At 42.4% G+C, this 14313-nt stretch overlaps 1 protein-coding gene across 2 annotated transcripts in view; it reads left to right on the top strand.

Moving 5' to 3' along the window:
• The window catches only part of coch (coagulation factor C homolog, cochlin (Limulus polyphemus)), a 37823-nt gene extending 26240 nt beyond the window's left edge, over positions 1 to 11583 (top strand). For both annotated transcript variants that reach the window (XM_054741837.2, XM_054741836.2), the window contains 6 exons: positions 1088 to 1202; positions 7818 to 7961; positions 8040 to 8196; positions 9498 to 9592; positions 10532 to 10736; positions 11179 to 11583. In XM_054741837.2, coding sequence (XP_054597812.1) covers positions 1088 to 1202; positions 7818 to 7961; positions 8040 to 8196; positions 9498 to 9592; positions 10532 to 10704 — 684 coding nt within the window. In that variant the 3' untranslated portion in view covers positions 10705 to 10736; positions 11179 to 11583. The remainder of the gene's footprint in view (positions 1 to 1087; positions 1203 to 7817; positions 7962 to 8039; positions 8197 to 9497; positions 9593 to 10531; positions 10737 to 11178) is intronic.
• Positions 11584 to 14313: the final 2730 nt, after the last annotated feature.

Raw genomic sequence — 14313 nt, 5'->3', positions numbered from 1 at the left:
AACATCACTGCTCTCGAGAAGATCTGCATGGAGGAATGGGCCAAAATACCAGCTACTGTGTGTGCAAACCTGGTAAAGACCTATAGTAATTGTTTGACCTCTGTTATTGCCAACAAAGATTATGTTACAAAGTATTGAGTTGAATTTTTGTTATTGACCAAATACTTATTTTCCACCCTGATTTACAAATAAATTCTTTAAAAATCCTGCCATGTGAATTCATGGATTTTTTTCACATTCTGTCTCTCACAGTTGAAGTGTACCTATGATGAAAATTACTGACCTCTGTCATCATTTTAAGTGGGAGAACTTGCACAATCGGTGGCTGACTAAATACTTTTTTGCCCCGCTGTATCTTAGTTATTATCATGATGTTTACTAATCACTCTCCAGCCTTACTTTAAATATAGCAGGTTGATACAGAAAAATTTAAATTTAACCCCCGCACCACCTAACGATAAAACAAGAAAATCTCCAACATCTGCACCTTCTAGAATTCAGAAGGTCGAGTTCAACAGGAATGACTCCTACAGAAGGACCTGCATCGAAACGTCCTTGCTCTTTCAAAAGTAACATTCAGAATTATGGAGCTATTTTTGAGGATCAGTTCTGAGTAGCTTGATTTCATTAGAAATGATCTCATGGACCTTTCAACAAAGGTCTCACTAAATTTAAATAATCTGCATTTTGTGCTCCATCTGCAACATCTGGACCAGGGATGTCCTACTCTAGTCCTCGAGGACCACTGTCTTTCATGTTTTAGTTGCTTCACTGCTCCATCACACCTGAATAAATGGCACAAAGACCTGTTTATCTCAAAGTTCTACAGGAATTGCATTGATCCAAATGAAGCATGTTGGAGCAGAAAAACATCTGGATTTGACCCATTTAGACCCTCTGAACCATCTGTGGAGAAGAGCACAGGGTCTGTGAATTACCGGAATGAAAATAACTGAGACTGGTGGTGACTCCAGGCTGATTGAGTTGTAACTAGCGTAATTTGAACAGGACAAGCTTAAATTTTAATAAATGACAATAAGCGCAGATCTGAGGAGGGATGACAGCTCTTCTTCTTTTCTCCCTGTAGGCGGTGTGTAAAGATAACGGTTTCTTCAGTTACTCGATCCCCAGCTGGTTCAGCAACAACAAACATGTCAGACCTCTGGCTCAGAGACTCTGCTCGCTGGATGATCTGCTCTGCAGTAAGACTATCCTGCTGCTAAAGGTTTAAAATACTTCCTTCCCTAACCTCCATGCTGGTTTCAGGTCTGGACCACCGAGGTCCGTGTTGGTCTGGTTTCAAATCTCCATGCTCCAGCTAAACCACAGATGTGTCGCTAGTAGAGGCAACATCGGACCTAATATTAGAGCTAGTGTTAGTGCAAATATCAGAGGTAACATTAGAGCTCATTAAACATGCACTGCATTAACTGGCATAGACAACTGTGTGGGACTGGTTTCAAAATTCTGCTCCTGCTGATTTTCTGACCATTGCTGCCCGCTCTTTCAGTCTGTTTCTGTCACCCCTGCATGGTACCGCATCCATCAGCATCCACCTGCAGACAGGGGCGGTTCTAGACCAAATTTTCCAGGGGGGCCACAGTGGGGCCAGTATTTTTTCATGGGGGCGCAAGAAAAAAAAATCACAATTAAAGACAATGAACAAGTAAACTATTACAGTGAATGCAGTAATGGTTTACTTGTGAAAGTAAAACTGGCATGTTTTTATGGTACTCAGATAACAATTCTGAATGCTTCACCGCAACATGTGACTTGAGTAAAAAATAATTCTAGTTTATTATTATAATTTGTGACTTTATTTGAAGATTATATAAACTGTACATATGAAAAATAAACATTCAAACAAATAAAATATGTGCACAATACAATTTGCTTTTTGTAGTCAACACACACACAGACACACACACACACACACACACACACACACACACACACACACACACGTAAGCATAATCACTTCACCAATTGTTTTGATAAACTCACGATTTTCTATAACCTTTTTACTGTGTTCCTTGTCGAGTATATTAGCCAATGTTGTATTAGCTTTCACAGCCCTCTGGTAGTCCCTCCACGCTATCATTGAGTCCTTATGCCTTTCAGACTTTGCATGTACTGAAAACCCCTCGTCTCTCAGTTGCTTCTTTCCAGTTCCTAAATCCACATGGTGAGTCAAACACACTTCCTGCACTACTTGGTGGGCTAAAATGTCTGCATGCATGACAATAAGTAGAGTCCATAGTAACAGAATATTCAACCCAAGGATTACTTTCATACCAGCTTGGCTGAAAGCTGCATCTTCTGTCTCCTATTAATGTCACTGGAAATGTCCTCAAACTAGGCTGAGTAGGTGGGTCATCCTTACACTTGCTGATATCTGAAAGAAAATAAATGTTAGCATGAGGATAAAAGTCATAATTAGTTAATTCAGAGTCTTATTTTATTTATTTATTAAATATAAACAACAGAAATGTTGGTCCAGAGTCAGCATGCCTCAAATGCATTTTACACACAATATGAGCTGCAAACACAGAGGGCTTGTTCAACACCCACAAACCTGACGGTAGTGTACACGGTGCACATGACAGAAGATGTCCCTCTTTTTGCTCCTCACTCTCTCCCTCACAGCCTACATCTTCCTCCTCCTCACTCTCAGGGTGGACAGCCTCTGACCTGTCTGGTTCCTCTCCAACCAACTCCTCCTTCTCTCTTTCATCCTGCTTCTCAGTTCCCTCGTGACTTTCATCCTCTCTCTGTCTACGCTGTTCTTTACTAACAGCGGTAAAAAAGGACTAAACGTCCCGCTGATGCTTCCAATCAGTGCTGCGAGAAAGTCATAGATAAATGAATACTGTGATCTAATCTCAACGTGTCTAAGGCTTAAAATGCAGCAACTTCATTTTTATTTTACAGTTAATGTTACACAGGAAAAACAAATCAGTATTAACTGTGGATAGACTCAGTTAGGAACTTAAAAGTAAATGACAGAAACGCGCGACTACGACAAAACACTGGTGTCAGGAAAATAAACTGTATTGCTTACCTTCGTCTCTTAGCGTCTTTTCCGTTTGGCGTCCTCAAGAACTTCTTCGGGTCCCATTTAAACTATTTTTAACCTTTTATTCAAAAATCCACCGGGTAAACAGTTCTGTCCACAGAGTGTGCTGCGCTCTAAAGGCTCCGTGTGAAACGCTGCAGCGCATTAGTTCCCGTCTCCGAGGCAGCGCGCGAAAAAAAAATCCGATCTCTTCAGCACAGGGGCCATAACAGGGGCCAGGGCCGGTTCTACAGGGGCCCAGGCCCCTGTGGGCCCCCGTTTAAAACCGCCATTGCCTGCAGACATTTTGATTATTAAAGCAATAGGACTTTACTCTAGACTCTTTTTTCTATAGTGTTTTATTTCAGAACAAGCTTTTCTACACACTTTTCCACATTTTTCTTTAGTTTTATACTCTCCAGTCTTAGTTTCATCATCACCCTCAGTTGTCCTCACTTACAACCGCCCACTGCCCTGAGATTTGTGTTGGGTCAAGCAAGATCCCTTTCCCGATGCAGATAAATAACAGCAGCATGATGAGATAGTTGTAATGCTGATATCAGACCAATTGACTGTTGGTGTTTCAGATGTGAAACGGACACGAAGGTTAGAGAGTGTGACCTAAGGACAGCTCAAACTCAGCAACTGGTTCAGAACATTGTTAATGACTTTAAGTTAGTTTTTTCAAAATCAGTAAAGTAGGAATACAAGGAAAACATCACAAGTAAACATGTTGCTTTTCTGATCTGAAGAAAAACAGGCAAGGCCACATCTCAACCACTGATGATGCACCAGTGGCTGTAAATATTAACTTAAAGGACCTCATGAACTAAATCATGGAATCTCACGATGGAAATAACTTCAACTCTACTTCAAAAAAGTATAATTACTTTTAAGATGTAAGTAAATATAATGGATTACTTTACACCTCATGGTCCCCAGAACGTTAAGGGATGCTATGAAAATGACAGCATGTAATTATTACTTAAAGACCAAGTTCACTGAGAGATTTTTTTTACTTCTTTTTGAAATATGATCTGTCACTCCATGTTTAACATGCAGGCTGAACATGAAAATAGTCTTCTGCACTCATCTCCTGCATTAGCTTCTGATAGAAAATAGACGATGGTACACTTGGATTAGACAAGCTATTAAGATCTGTGACACACTGTCACTTAACATTCATGGACTCACCCATCTTGACTCGTGACAGGGAAGGTTGTTGTTGGTTTAGCATCCAGGAACCATCAGCGCCCGTCTTGGCTAGCAGAAGCTAACCATTAGCATTATCCACTCCACAACATGACAGAACCCCTTCAGGCTTGTGTTATTTTCAGAGATGAAGCATCAAAATTGCAAAGCAAACAGAGTCAGTGGTGGAGTCGTGTTGGTGTTAGCCAATCAAAGGCGAGGTGTCCAAAAGACTTCCAAACCTGCCATCATCTGCTGCTCACCCCTCCGTCCCAGTCCCAGTCCCAGTACCAGTAACAGTACCCACACTGCAGCCTACGGTCCACCTATTGGAAGTGCATGTAAGGCCTGGAATATACTTAGCCTGGCCTGCCAGACTCCTCCTCTGTTTAAATCTGCACAGAGAAAGGGTCTGGGTGGGAACTCTCCTATTCAATTCAATTCAATTTTATTTGTAGAGCACCTTCCACAACTTTATCAGAAGCCCAAGGTGCTGAACAGCATCATCATAAAAACATTCCCAGTACCTGGGCATAAAAGCAAGATAAAAACATAAAATCATAAAATATCAAGCTAACAATATTACAAATACAGAGAAAAAACGGAATAAGACTATTCAATTAAAAACAAATGGTGGACAAAATAAGATCAAGCATCCTGATCAAAAAGAAGAGGAATTAAAACCATAATGTCAGGGCAATTTAAAGAACCCTAGCGCTGAAAAGCAATCAAATAAAAATGAGTCTTCAGACGAGACTTAAAGACGGGAAGGGACGGTGCCTGCCTAATGCTCAATGGCAATTCATTCCACAGAGTTGGAGCCAAAACAGAAAATGCACGATAACCCCTCGATCGATATTTCGACCGGGGGACCACCAGAAGTTCCTGCTCGGCTGAGCGAAGAGACCGAGATGGAGCATACCATATTCAAATAACTCCACTCCTTGAGAATTCTAACCGAGCCAATCAGCGCTGAGTAGCGTATGTCACACACCACAGCGCCGAGTTTGTCATAAACATGGCGACTGAAGCGGAGTTCGCTGCGGCTCTTTCGTCTGTTCTTAATGACTTGGACACGTCTTTGAAACCACAAGTAGAAGCGCTAAAAGAATTTCTTCTAAAAAAAAAGATGTTTGGACAGTTGCCATTTTTGACTACAGCTAAAAAACTACAGAGTTGTGCAGTACAGTCGGCATTTCCGTCTTTTTTCTGATTGGTTATTTTGAAGCTGCCTAGTCCCGCCCCTCATTTGCCTCTCTGCCTGTGAGTAACCACACTCTTTCTCTGTGCAGAATTAAGCAGAGGATGAGTCTGGCAGGCCAGGCTAGAATATACTTGCTTATTAACCTCGTGTTTATGCAGACAGTCTTGCTCACATACTTGCTGCTGCACTGCATGTAGTATTGAAGTTTCCACCAGGGGGCACAGTAAAGAACTTAGACCGTTAGAGTCCTGGGTCTAAAACCAAAGCAAATATAGCATCAATAGAAGAGATGTGTAACTGGTTAATTTTGAAATCCCGACAGAAAAAAGACTGCAGCCGTATCACAGACCGGATAAAGACCTCTAAACGAAAGAGGTCTTCGCTCGTTCTGTCGTTTCCCCCTACTGGGTGCTCACACATTGCAGCTTGCAGAAGCGTCTCGTTAATTTTAGAGTAAGCGCACAAACGATGCTTGAAACAGATGCTAATAACGCGAGGTAGCCATGATGAACAGGCATATGCGAAAGTATGCAAACAACTGCCAGTTTGGGAAAGTGAGTACTGTGTTATGAACCGAGACTTCTTAAATGGGGATGCCGGTCGGTTTGTGATAAATTGCTGCTTGAAATGATAATTAAATCTGAATGATGTTGCAATGATTGGGACGTCTGGGTTGGCAGCACATAGAGTAGGTGGACAGTTCATTTGCCCCCGCAAAGTCTTTATTTTCCTTAAGAAAACCCTCTAGTTTTTCATCTTCAAAGCCATGATTTCAGTGCAGGGACAATGCATCGCTGACCTTGAGTCCAGTGCAAAGGGTATGAGTCAATGCCTTGAGCAAACTGAGGCTACATGCACTTCACTTCAGGAAGACAACAAGTGGCTAAAAGTTAAACACTCTGATGGAGCAGGAGACAAAATGTCTGCATCTGCAGCAATGTCTGTTAAAGGTAACCATCCCACAGCTTTTTTCCTCTCAGTGAGAGCATGTTGACAACTACTCCAAAATTAGGAGCACACCACAGCCTTGCGCCTAAACCAGGTCCAGGAAATAGACCGCACCCTGTCGTCGTGTGCTTCCTTTCAGGTGAAGGATTTGGTCATTAGGGAAGCATGTAAACATGGAAGCCTGGAGTATGATGGCCACAAGATCCAAATCTTTGACAACTACACTGCTGAGGTAGAGAAGGAAAAAGCCAAATATAAGGATGCAATGGCACTGCTCAATAAAAATGGACTTTGTCCGTCTCTCGTCTTCCTGTCGAAGCTGCACATCACACTTCCAGAGTGGTGAGAAGTGGTTCTCTCTTGTCTCAGGTGGTGCGTTTCAGTGATAGCCTGGATAACGTGTCTGATCCACCATGTTCACAAAAAATCAACAAATAAGTAAAAGATTAAAAGAGAGGGAGACTGTGCCAGTTCTGTGAGTAGTTTTGTACCTGTGCTGCTAAATTACATTTTAGGATCTGAATAAACTTTTCAAAAGGGTCAGCACAAGTTGGTGGAACATTATTGGTGAAGTTGTTAAAGTATTTCCTGTTAGATTCCTTTTGTCAAAATTCCCATGTAGCCCTGGATTGTGAGTGATACCCTTCACTAAAGTCTGCACTAATGCAGGCTTCAGCAAAACGCAGATCAACTGTGCAAAAGGGTCGGGGCTAGTGTCCACAATTGAGAATGGGGACACCCTAAGCACTCGCACCACTGAACAGGAATGCACAATTGAAGGTCACTAGGTTGGAAGCGTGAGTATTGGGACAGGGCCTCTGGCTAACTTCCACTTCCTGAAACAAGAGTCCCTGAGCTTTTCCCCCACATAGATCAACTCATGAATTTATACTAGGGACCATTGCAGATGTGCTGAAAAATAATAGTGAACCTGGTTGTTAACAATTAACCAATCATAGAAGAGATTATTAAGCTGATGCTGACACATCAGCAGAAGGAGACTGCTGCTCACCTGAAACACATCTGCAGACATGTCCGTGTCCCACAGAACGTCACAGTCACCATTCAGCTTATTTCTTCATACAATGCCCCAGAACTGACCTCCCATCCCTCACCAGCTGTAGACGTTAGAGGGGGGGTCTGGAAAAGCCTGCAATGCTTCTTGTTGTGCTTCAAGACACTAGTGCGAATATCTTAGTCAACAGAATCTTCAACCTTAATGAATCCATTAAACACAATATAAGATGGAAATGATGAAAACTCAGAGATACGGGGCAAACCCTGTTTCACGTGGACAGTGATGATGATGGAGACAGGATGAATGGACACATGGCACTGCCCTAGTTTGTCTCTAACCACATCATAATCTCCTGGACTGCTCCTGTCTGGGTAAAATAAAGTCACTGTTTGTGTTTGCAGGTAAAACCTGCTATAACTCTGTGAACATCGGCTTCCTCATTGACGGATCGTCCAGTGTTGGCTGGCAAAACTTCCAGCTTGTCTTGGACTTCCTGGCAGGAATTGCTCAGAGCTTTGACATCTCTGATGTGGGCGCTCACATTGGTCAGCATCATCACCTGCACACAGTCACTCATAGATGCTTGACTGGCTGACTGATTTGCCTGGCTGCCACTGGTGCAGGTGCAGTGCAGTTCACCTACGAACAGAGAGTGGAGTTCGGCCTGCTGGACCACTCCAACAAAGAGGACGCCGTCAGAGCTCTGAGGAGGATCTCCTACATGAACGGAGGAACGGCCACTGGATCAGCCATCAGCTACGCCACCCAAAACCTGTTCAGGTAACCTGATAAACATGATCTCAGCTGTGTGAGCTCTGATGGGAACCAGGGTTTGTCATTAATGTAGCTGAAGTGCTTCATAATGAAGACAAGGATTTAGTACGGTTCTTTGGTATTTGGGGGTTGATGCACAAATTCAGCCCCATTCTTCTCTACCGAGAAGCTTTATTGGTGGCCACCTGATTTGTTGGACTCAGGCCTAGCATTCTCTCCCAAGGATCACTTCCTTTTGATCTCTGCCTGCCCGGTCCGGTTGTGACCTCCAGGAAGTGACCCAGAGTAGAACGCCTCCTCAGTCTTTTGCCCAATCCCAACACTCGCCCCGCACCCTGTGGTCTTCAGCAAAGTGCACTTGGAGAAAGTGCTCAGCAAGGCTTCGAGTGCGTGGTACACAAATGTGCAAATATTTACCAAATTGAAACAGGGAGAATTGCGTCATCGACTGCAACGCATGTCTGGATGCTGTTTGCTGTAATATTTAAAAATAAATAACTTTATTAACAACTTTCAAACAAACAATCAAACGATTGTTTGAAACTGATTTAGATTCATCGCGTCGATGCGGACTTGGGTGAAGTGAGATCAAGATCAAGGGTGCAAAAGGGTGTGATCAGCTTCCGCACTTGAGAATCGGGACACCCTATGTATTCGCACCCCTGGTCGGGGTTGTGCAATTGAAGGACGCAAGTGTGGAAGTGCGAGTATTGGGATTGGGCCCTAGAAAAGTCATAGAGAGGTGTGGCTTTACGCAGAATCCATCAGGTCCTGTGAGAGAAAATCTGTAGCTGACCTTTAGCCTAGTTCACAGTAACTCCACCACACCACAACTAAAACCTATTTATGCAGACTTAGAGGTAAACATGTGATAAATAACAATATTACAAGCTGTGTTTTATTATTTAATAAGCTGATTATTCTACAAACCTGCCAGGCTCTAATCTGCAGGCAGCCAAGAATATAACTGATCCCTGGTTGTAAACGTTTTGAGATGCTTCCTTCTGGCAGATGGTTGAGGTCCGTTGGGAGGCAGACATCAAGAAACATCTGCTGATGGACTCATCAATAGACCCCCCTTCTTTCTATTCATGCTCTGTTCATGCATCTGAGTTACTTGGATGTAGTCGTGTTTCTGTACATTCTTGCATCACTTTTGCTTGTTTTCTTTGGTCTGACTTGGCATCAAAAGCCAAGACCGTGTGACTCCGTTCCACTTGGTAATACAAAGCCTAATTAGGTGGTAGTTTGGATTAGTTAGGCCTTTAGCTGCCTGGTTAAAATGGGTAGTTTTCTTTCTTCTCCAGACAAGCAGCACGAGGACGCAACTATCTGATTGTGATAACAGACGGCCAATCGTACGATGATGTTCAGGGTCCAGCGATGGCCGCTCAGAGACAAGGTACAGAAGGGTTTATTTAACTTAAATGTTCTCTAGTGATCAGCCAGCCATTGGTCAAACCTTTTCCTTTCATTTGTGGGACAGGTTTGAACACTTTGATTTTATTTTGAAGGTGTAGCAGGTCAACAAGCACCAAAAGGTGGTTTAACCCAAGGGCGTAGGTTTGGCATGGACTGAGACGTGTCCCCACCAATATCCAGCAATGACCAAACAGTCCCCATCAATAATTTGACCGCCTCCACTAAAAAACAACAAGCCTTTCAATGTCTTGTTACCCTAGAGGTACAGAAAGGGTTAAATGGCGTTCTTTCCTCGAGTCCTGTCTCCGTAAAGCACACGGCCAGTGTGATTGGCTGTCACAGGAGACTCACGTGAGACAAAATATGCTGGCTGTTAGCAGCGCCAAACCTTGGAGGAAAACGTTCCAGTTGTATGCAAGACTTCTGTGTTTGCAATGCGACGTGAGTGACACATGGGGCCTAAAGCGAGTGAGTGTACCCGAGGGTCCTGAGAGGACGATGCTAACTGTATAAAAGCTGCACATAAAGAGAAGACGACCGCCATGAACTCAGAGAGCCTCTTTTATCAACATCCAACCCACACACTTCCTGTCGTAACAATAAAAGCGCTGTACACCACTTCCTGTCTGACTGTATTAATGAAAATAAGTGTCTCACAAAAGTGGTTTACATGAGGATGGAGGCAAAAAAGAAGAAGGTGGAGGACATAAGGAACAATTTTCCAAAGAAACGTGTATGTCACTTAAAGTTAGGTTTGCCAATGAAGTGAGTCCATCATAATAATGTTATTGCAGTGCTAGGCTTTAGGGCTCGGGATACAGCAGGTAAATAATCTGTCGCTCTGATGAGCAAGTCCCTACCAATATCAAGAGCAAATCTACACCAATGGTTTAACCAATCTCTCTTGTCCAACAATAAGGCATCACCATCTTCTCAGTGGGTGTAGCCTGGGCTCCCATGAAGGAACTCTTGGACATGGCCTCTGAGCCAAAGGACAAGCACACCTTCTTTACAAGAGAGTTCGTCAACCTGTCAGAATTCATCCAGCCGCTGGTTCGAGGCATCTGCCAGGCTTTCACTGAGAACAACTGACACGACTGCAGAAGATGGACACGTCTAAACCTGTGAGGATCTTCATGTATTTCATCAAATCAATCTTTACTACAGTTGACACAAAGTCACAATGAGCGAGGCTTTGGTAGATCCAGAGACAGGTAATGAGATAGAGAAGAACAGAGAACCAGGCTAGAGGACGTGGCGTTGCAGGACTTTGGGTTAGAGGACTTTCTGTCTTTCTGAAAATTGTTTATGTCACTCTGAAGGTCAGAGGGTCTTCATGAGTTCTGCTAGTTTTAGGTTTGACCCTTTGACCGTGTGTGTGTGTGTGTGTGTGTGTGTGTGTGTGTGTGTGTGTGTGTGTGTGTGTGTGTGTGTGTGTGTGTGTGTGTGTGTGTGTGTGTGTGTGTGTGTGTGTGTGTGTGTGTGTGTGTGTGTGTGTGAGAGAGAGAGAGAGAGTGAGTCTGACTCAGACGTGTAGACTAACTGTTCTCTTTAAATCCTTCACAGGTTCGACAGGAGTGACCTTTAACCTCTGTTGGGATTCTGATTTCCGTCTCATACATCTGCTCTTAGCTGTTCTTGGAAAGAATAATTTAAGAAACCCTTCTGTCTGTTGGTATTTTACATGTTTCATAAGAAAAATTCCTGAGTTCTGCTAAATGTTTTTTCTCCATTTCTAAAAAAATGCATTCATGACAAAAAGTATCTTTTTTTTATTATTATTTGTTTTTACGTCACTCTGCCATAAAACATTCCCCTTTAACAACACTTTTTTTTATCACTGATCCGTTCAGAATCAGATGAAACCTGAAATTTCTGCAGCTTTTAGGTAGAGGAAAATAAAGTTTTATTTTTGTCAAGGCTGAATGTATTTCATGTAATTTTAATTGAAAATAAATTTTTTAAAATCCACATTTTTATCGGTTACCCAATTCTCTCTCTCTCTCTCTCTCTCTCTCTCTCTCTCTCTCTCACACACACACACACACACACACACACACACACACACACACACACACACACACACACAGCTAGCCTGGTAAGCCATCCCATATATGGATACATATAGTCTGGCCACAACCCATAGACAGTGCTTGTCCTCTGCACGCTATTGGACCATGAACAAAGTGACAATCCCACCACTATGGATGACAGTCAACAGGGCAATCCGCCATACGCTGTTGAAGAAGACACAAATACATCAGTTTTCTAAATAAAGGACTTAAGTACCTCAATCTACTCTTGACTCAAAGAAAAGTTCAAGTCTAAATAGTCCAAAGTTGATGCCAAGTCACCGTTTCAAACAAGCCGCCACCATCTTAGTTGTTCTGCTTGGTCGAAACATCCCGGCCACCCACCAAACTGATCTTAGTTATGATTAATAAGACACAAAACTGATTGGGCCAATGGTAGACCTGCTGGAGCGTCGCTGACATGCAGAGCAAAATGATTTTGCTTCAGCAAGTGAGATTTCTAGACTAGCCATCAGCTTTAGGAATCATTTATTTCCTACCTAAAGGTGCATGGTGCAAGAATGAAGTAAGAATGACATCCTCTGGTCAAACTTGGGAACTGCAGTCCATTTTCTAAACACACAAGTGACTCTCATATTGATGTCATTGTCTATGATGGGTTTCCTATCGTTATAAAAACTGTTTCCTGGTCCGCTTTGTCTCACGCCCTGAATCGCACATATTTTGTGCTTCAATTTAAATGACAATAAGTTATGTCTGTCACATAATTAGAGATTTAGTTGCTTGTAAAAAATTTGTGATTAAGAAGATTACAAAGTTTATTTGTTTGTATAAAGTTTAAATTACTTTTCATCTTCATGTGATTTGATTGGTGGCCTCATACACAAGAACTCAATTCTTAGCATACGGCTGTTGAGAGTTTGGGTTTTCCGCCCTCTGCTGGAGACAAGTAGTTACTACAATGTTCATTAGCTAAACTTGTAGATCCCTCAAAAATAAAACATACCACTTAAAATTATGAAGTTTAAACTGGCGTTAACAAGATAGTTAGCATTGATTACGGGAACACCTTCACCTATACAAACTACTGAACCCTTTGGGCCCTGGCGCCTCCCAATTGGCCAGCCTTTGGACTGGAGTTTCGTGTCCCAGCTACAGCTACAATCAAAACAGTTTAGATTGTACACAAAGCAATTTTTGGATTTTGATACATTAAGATAAAATAATACTTGAACTGTGTTTTAGAAGAGCTGCCCTGCGTGAAAGTGCTGACAGGATGGAGGTTGTGAGTTCAAATTCCATTTAGAAAATTTAGTCTATTGTTTTATTTATTCCAGGGATCCTCAGCTAAACTTGTTCAAGGTTTTTTTCGCCAGCAGACACCAGTGAAGACCACTTGCTCTTGTAAAATTAAGTTCAAATATCATTGTATCTTAATTTATTACTATTTAAAATGGCCTTGTTTCCCATCTGGGCTGTTTGATTGTGGTTTTAGTTGTGTTTGGAGAATGTGGACAGTTGTAGATATTTGGGACATGACACTGTAGAGGGCCCCCAATTGGGTGGGTGTGTGGGTGTGTGTGTGGGGGGGGGGGAATTAAAACTCAATGAATCTATTTTAATTGTCGGTGTTCAACAAAATCACATCAAACTACAGCTGGAGCTATCAGCAGCACTACATACATATCGGATCATACACCCTCTGGTGGCAACAAGGCAAAAATAAATCTACACAAAATTAGAAGGATGTTTTTCTCTGTGTAAATTAAATGAATGTATTAATAGGTAGCATAAAATATATTTAGTTATTTGACAGCAAAATACTGTTATCCCCACACTTTGGGATTTATACTTTTTTCAGTGAACTATTTAACTCATTCACTTGCTTTTTTTTTTTTTTACTGTGTGGGCGTTGGAACGAGCCCCCGCACCGTGAGAACAGACATCCCAGCTCTAAAGCCGATCTTCATCTGTGGACGTCACACGTCACATGATTAAGAAGCAGAAAATCCATGTGTTAGGAGATCATTTTGGGTCGCTGCAGTAAAAAAAGTGAGGTGCGAACCAGAAAAGCTTTTTCACAATTAAATAACGGATTATGAAAGAACGGATAATGTTTGATGTCTTCCTGATGTAAGAGGTGAGTGTCCTGTTTATTTTGTTAGTTTTGGCATCGACATCATCATAGAGCCTAACGTTCTGACTCTTAAAAAACAGTAAAAATGCTGAAAAGCGCTGGCAGCGAAGGGCTTTACTGATCATGACACAGCTGGCAGTGAATGAGTAAAATTGGTGGGTCAACCATTTTCCAGGGGTTGCCATGGCCCCCCTCTAAGCCACCCCTTTGGGATGCCCCTGTCTATCAGAAACTGAGTGTTTGGTACCAGAACAGTTGATTTCAACAAGTTCAGTCAACAGCAATTTTATCATAAATCCTCAAGTCACCATGGCAACAACAGGTAAACGTTTTGGAGCAGACAGTCCTTACAGCTGGTGAATGACCCAGCCACATACTGTAGACCAGAACCAGGAGGGCTGCTGGAAGCAATGCTTTAGTCTGAGCACCATTAAACTATCATATTGAGTAGAAGAACAATTAGAAGAAACTAGGCAGCTCAGTTTGTTCTGATGTGACTCGGAGTGTGACGTCCAGTGTTTCTGGTCCTGG

Source organism: Nothobranchius furzeri, chromosome 18, assembly GCF_043380555.1.
Source record: "Nothobranchius furzeri strain GRZ-AD chromosome 18, NfurGRZ-RIMD1, whole genome shotgun sequence".
NCBI lineage: Eukaryota > Metazoa > Chordata > Actinopteri > Cyprinodontiformes > Nothobranchiidae > Nothobranchius > Nothobranchius furzeri.
Note: the sequence above shows the minus strand (reverse complement) of the source record. Positions and strands in the feature narration are given on the sequence as shown.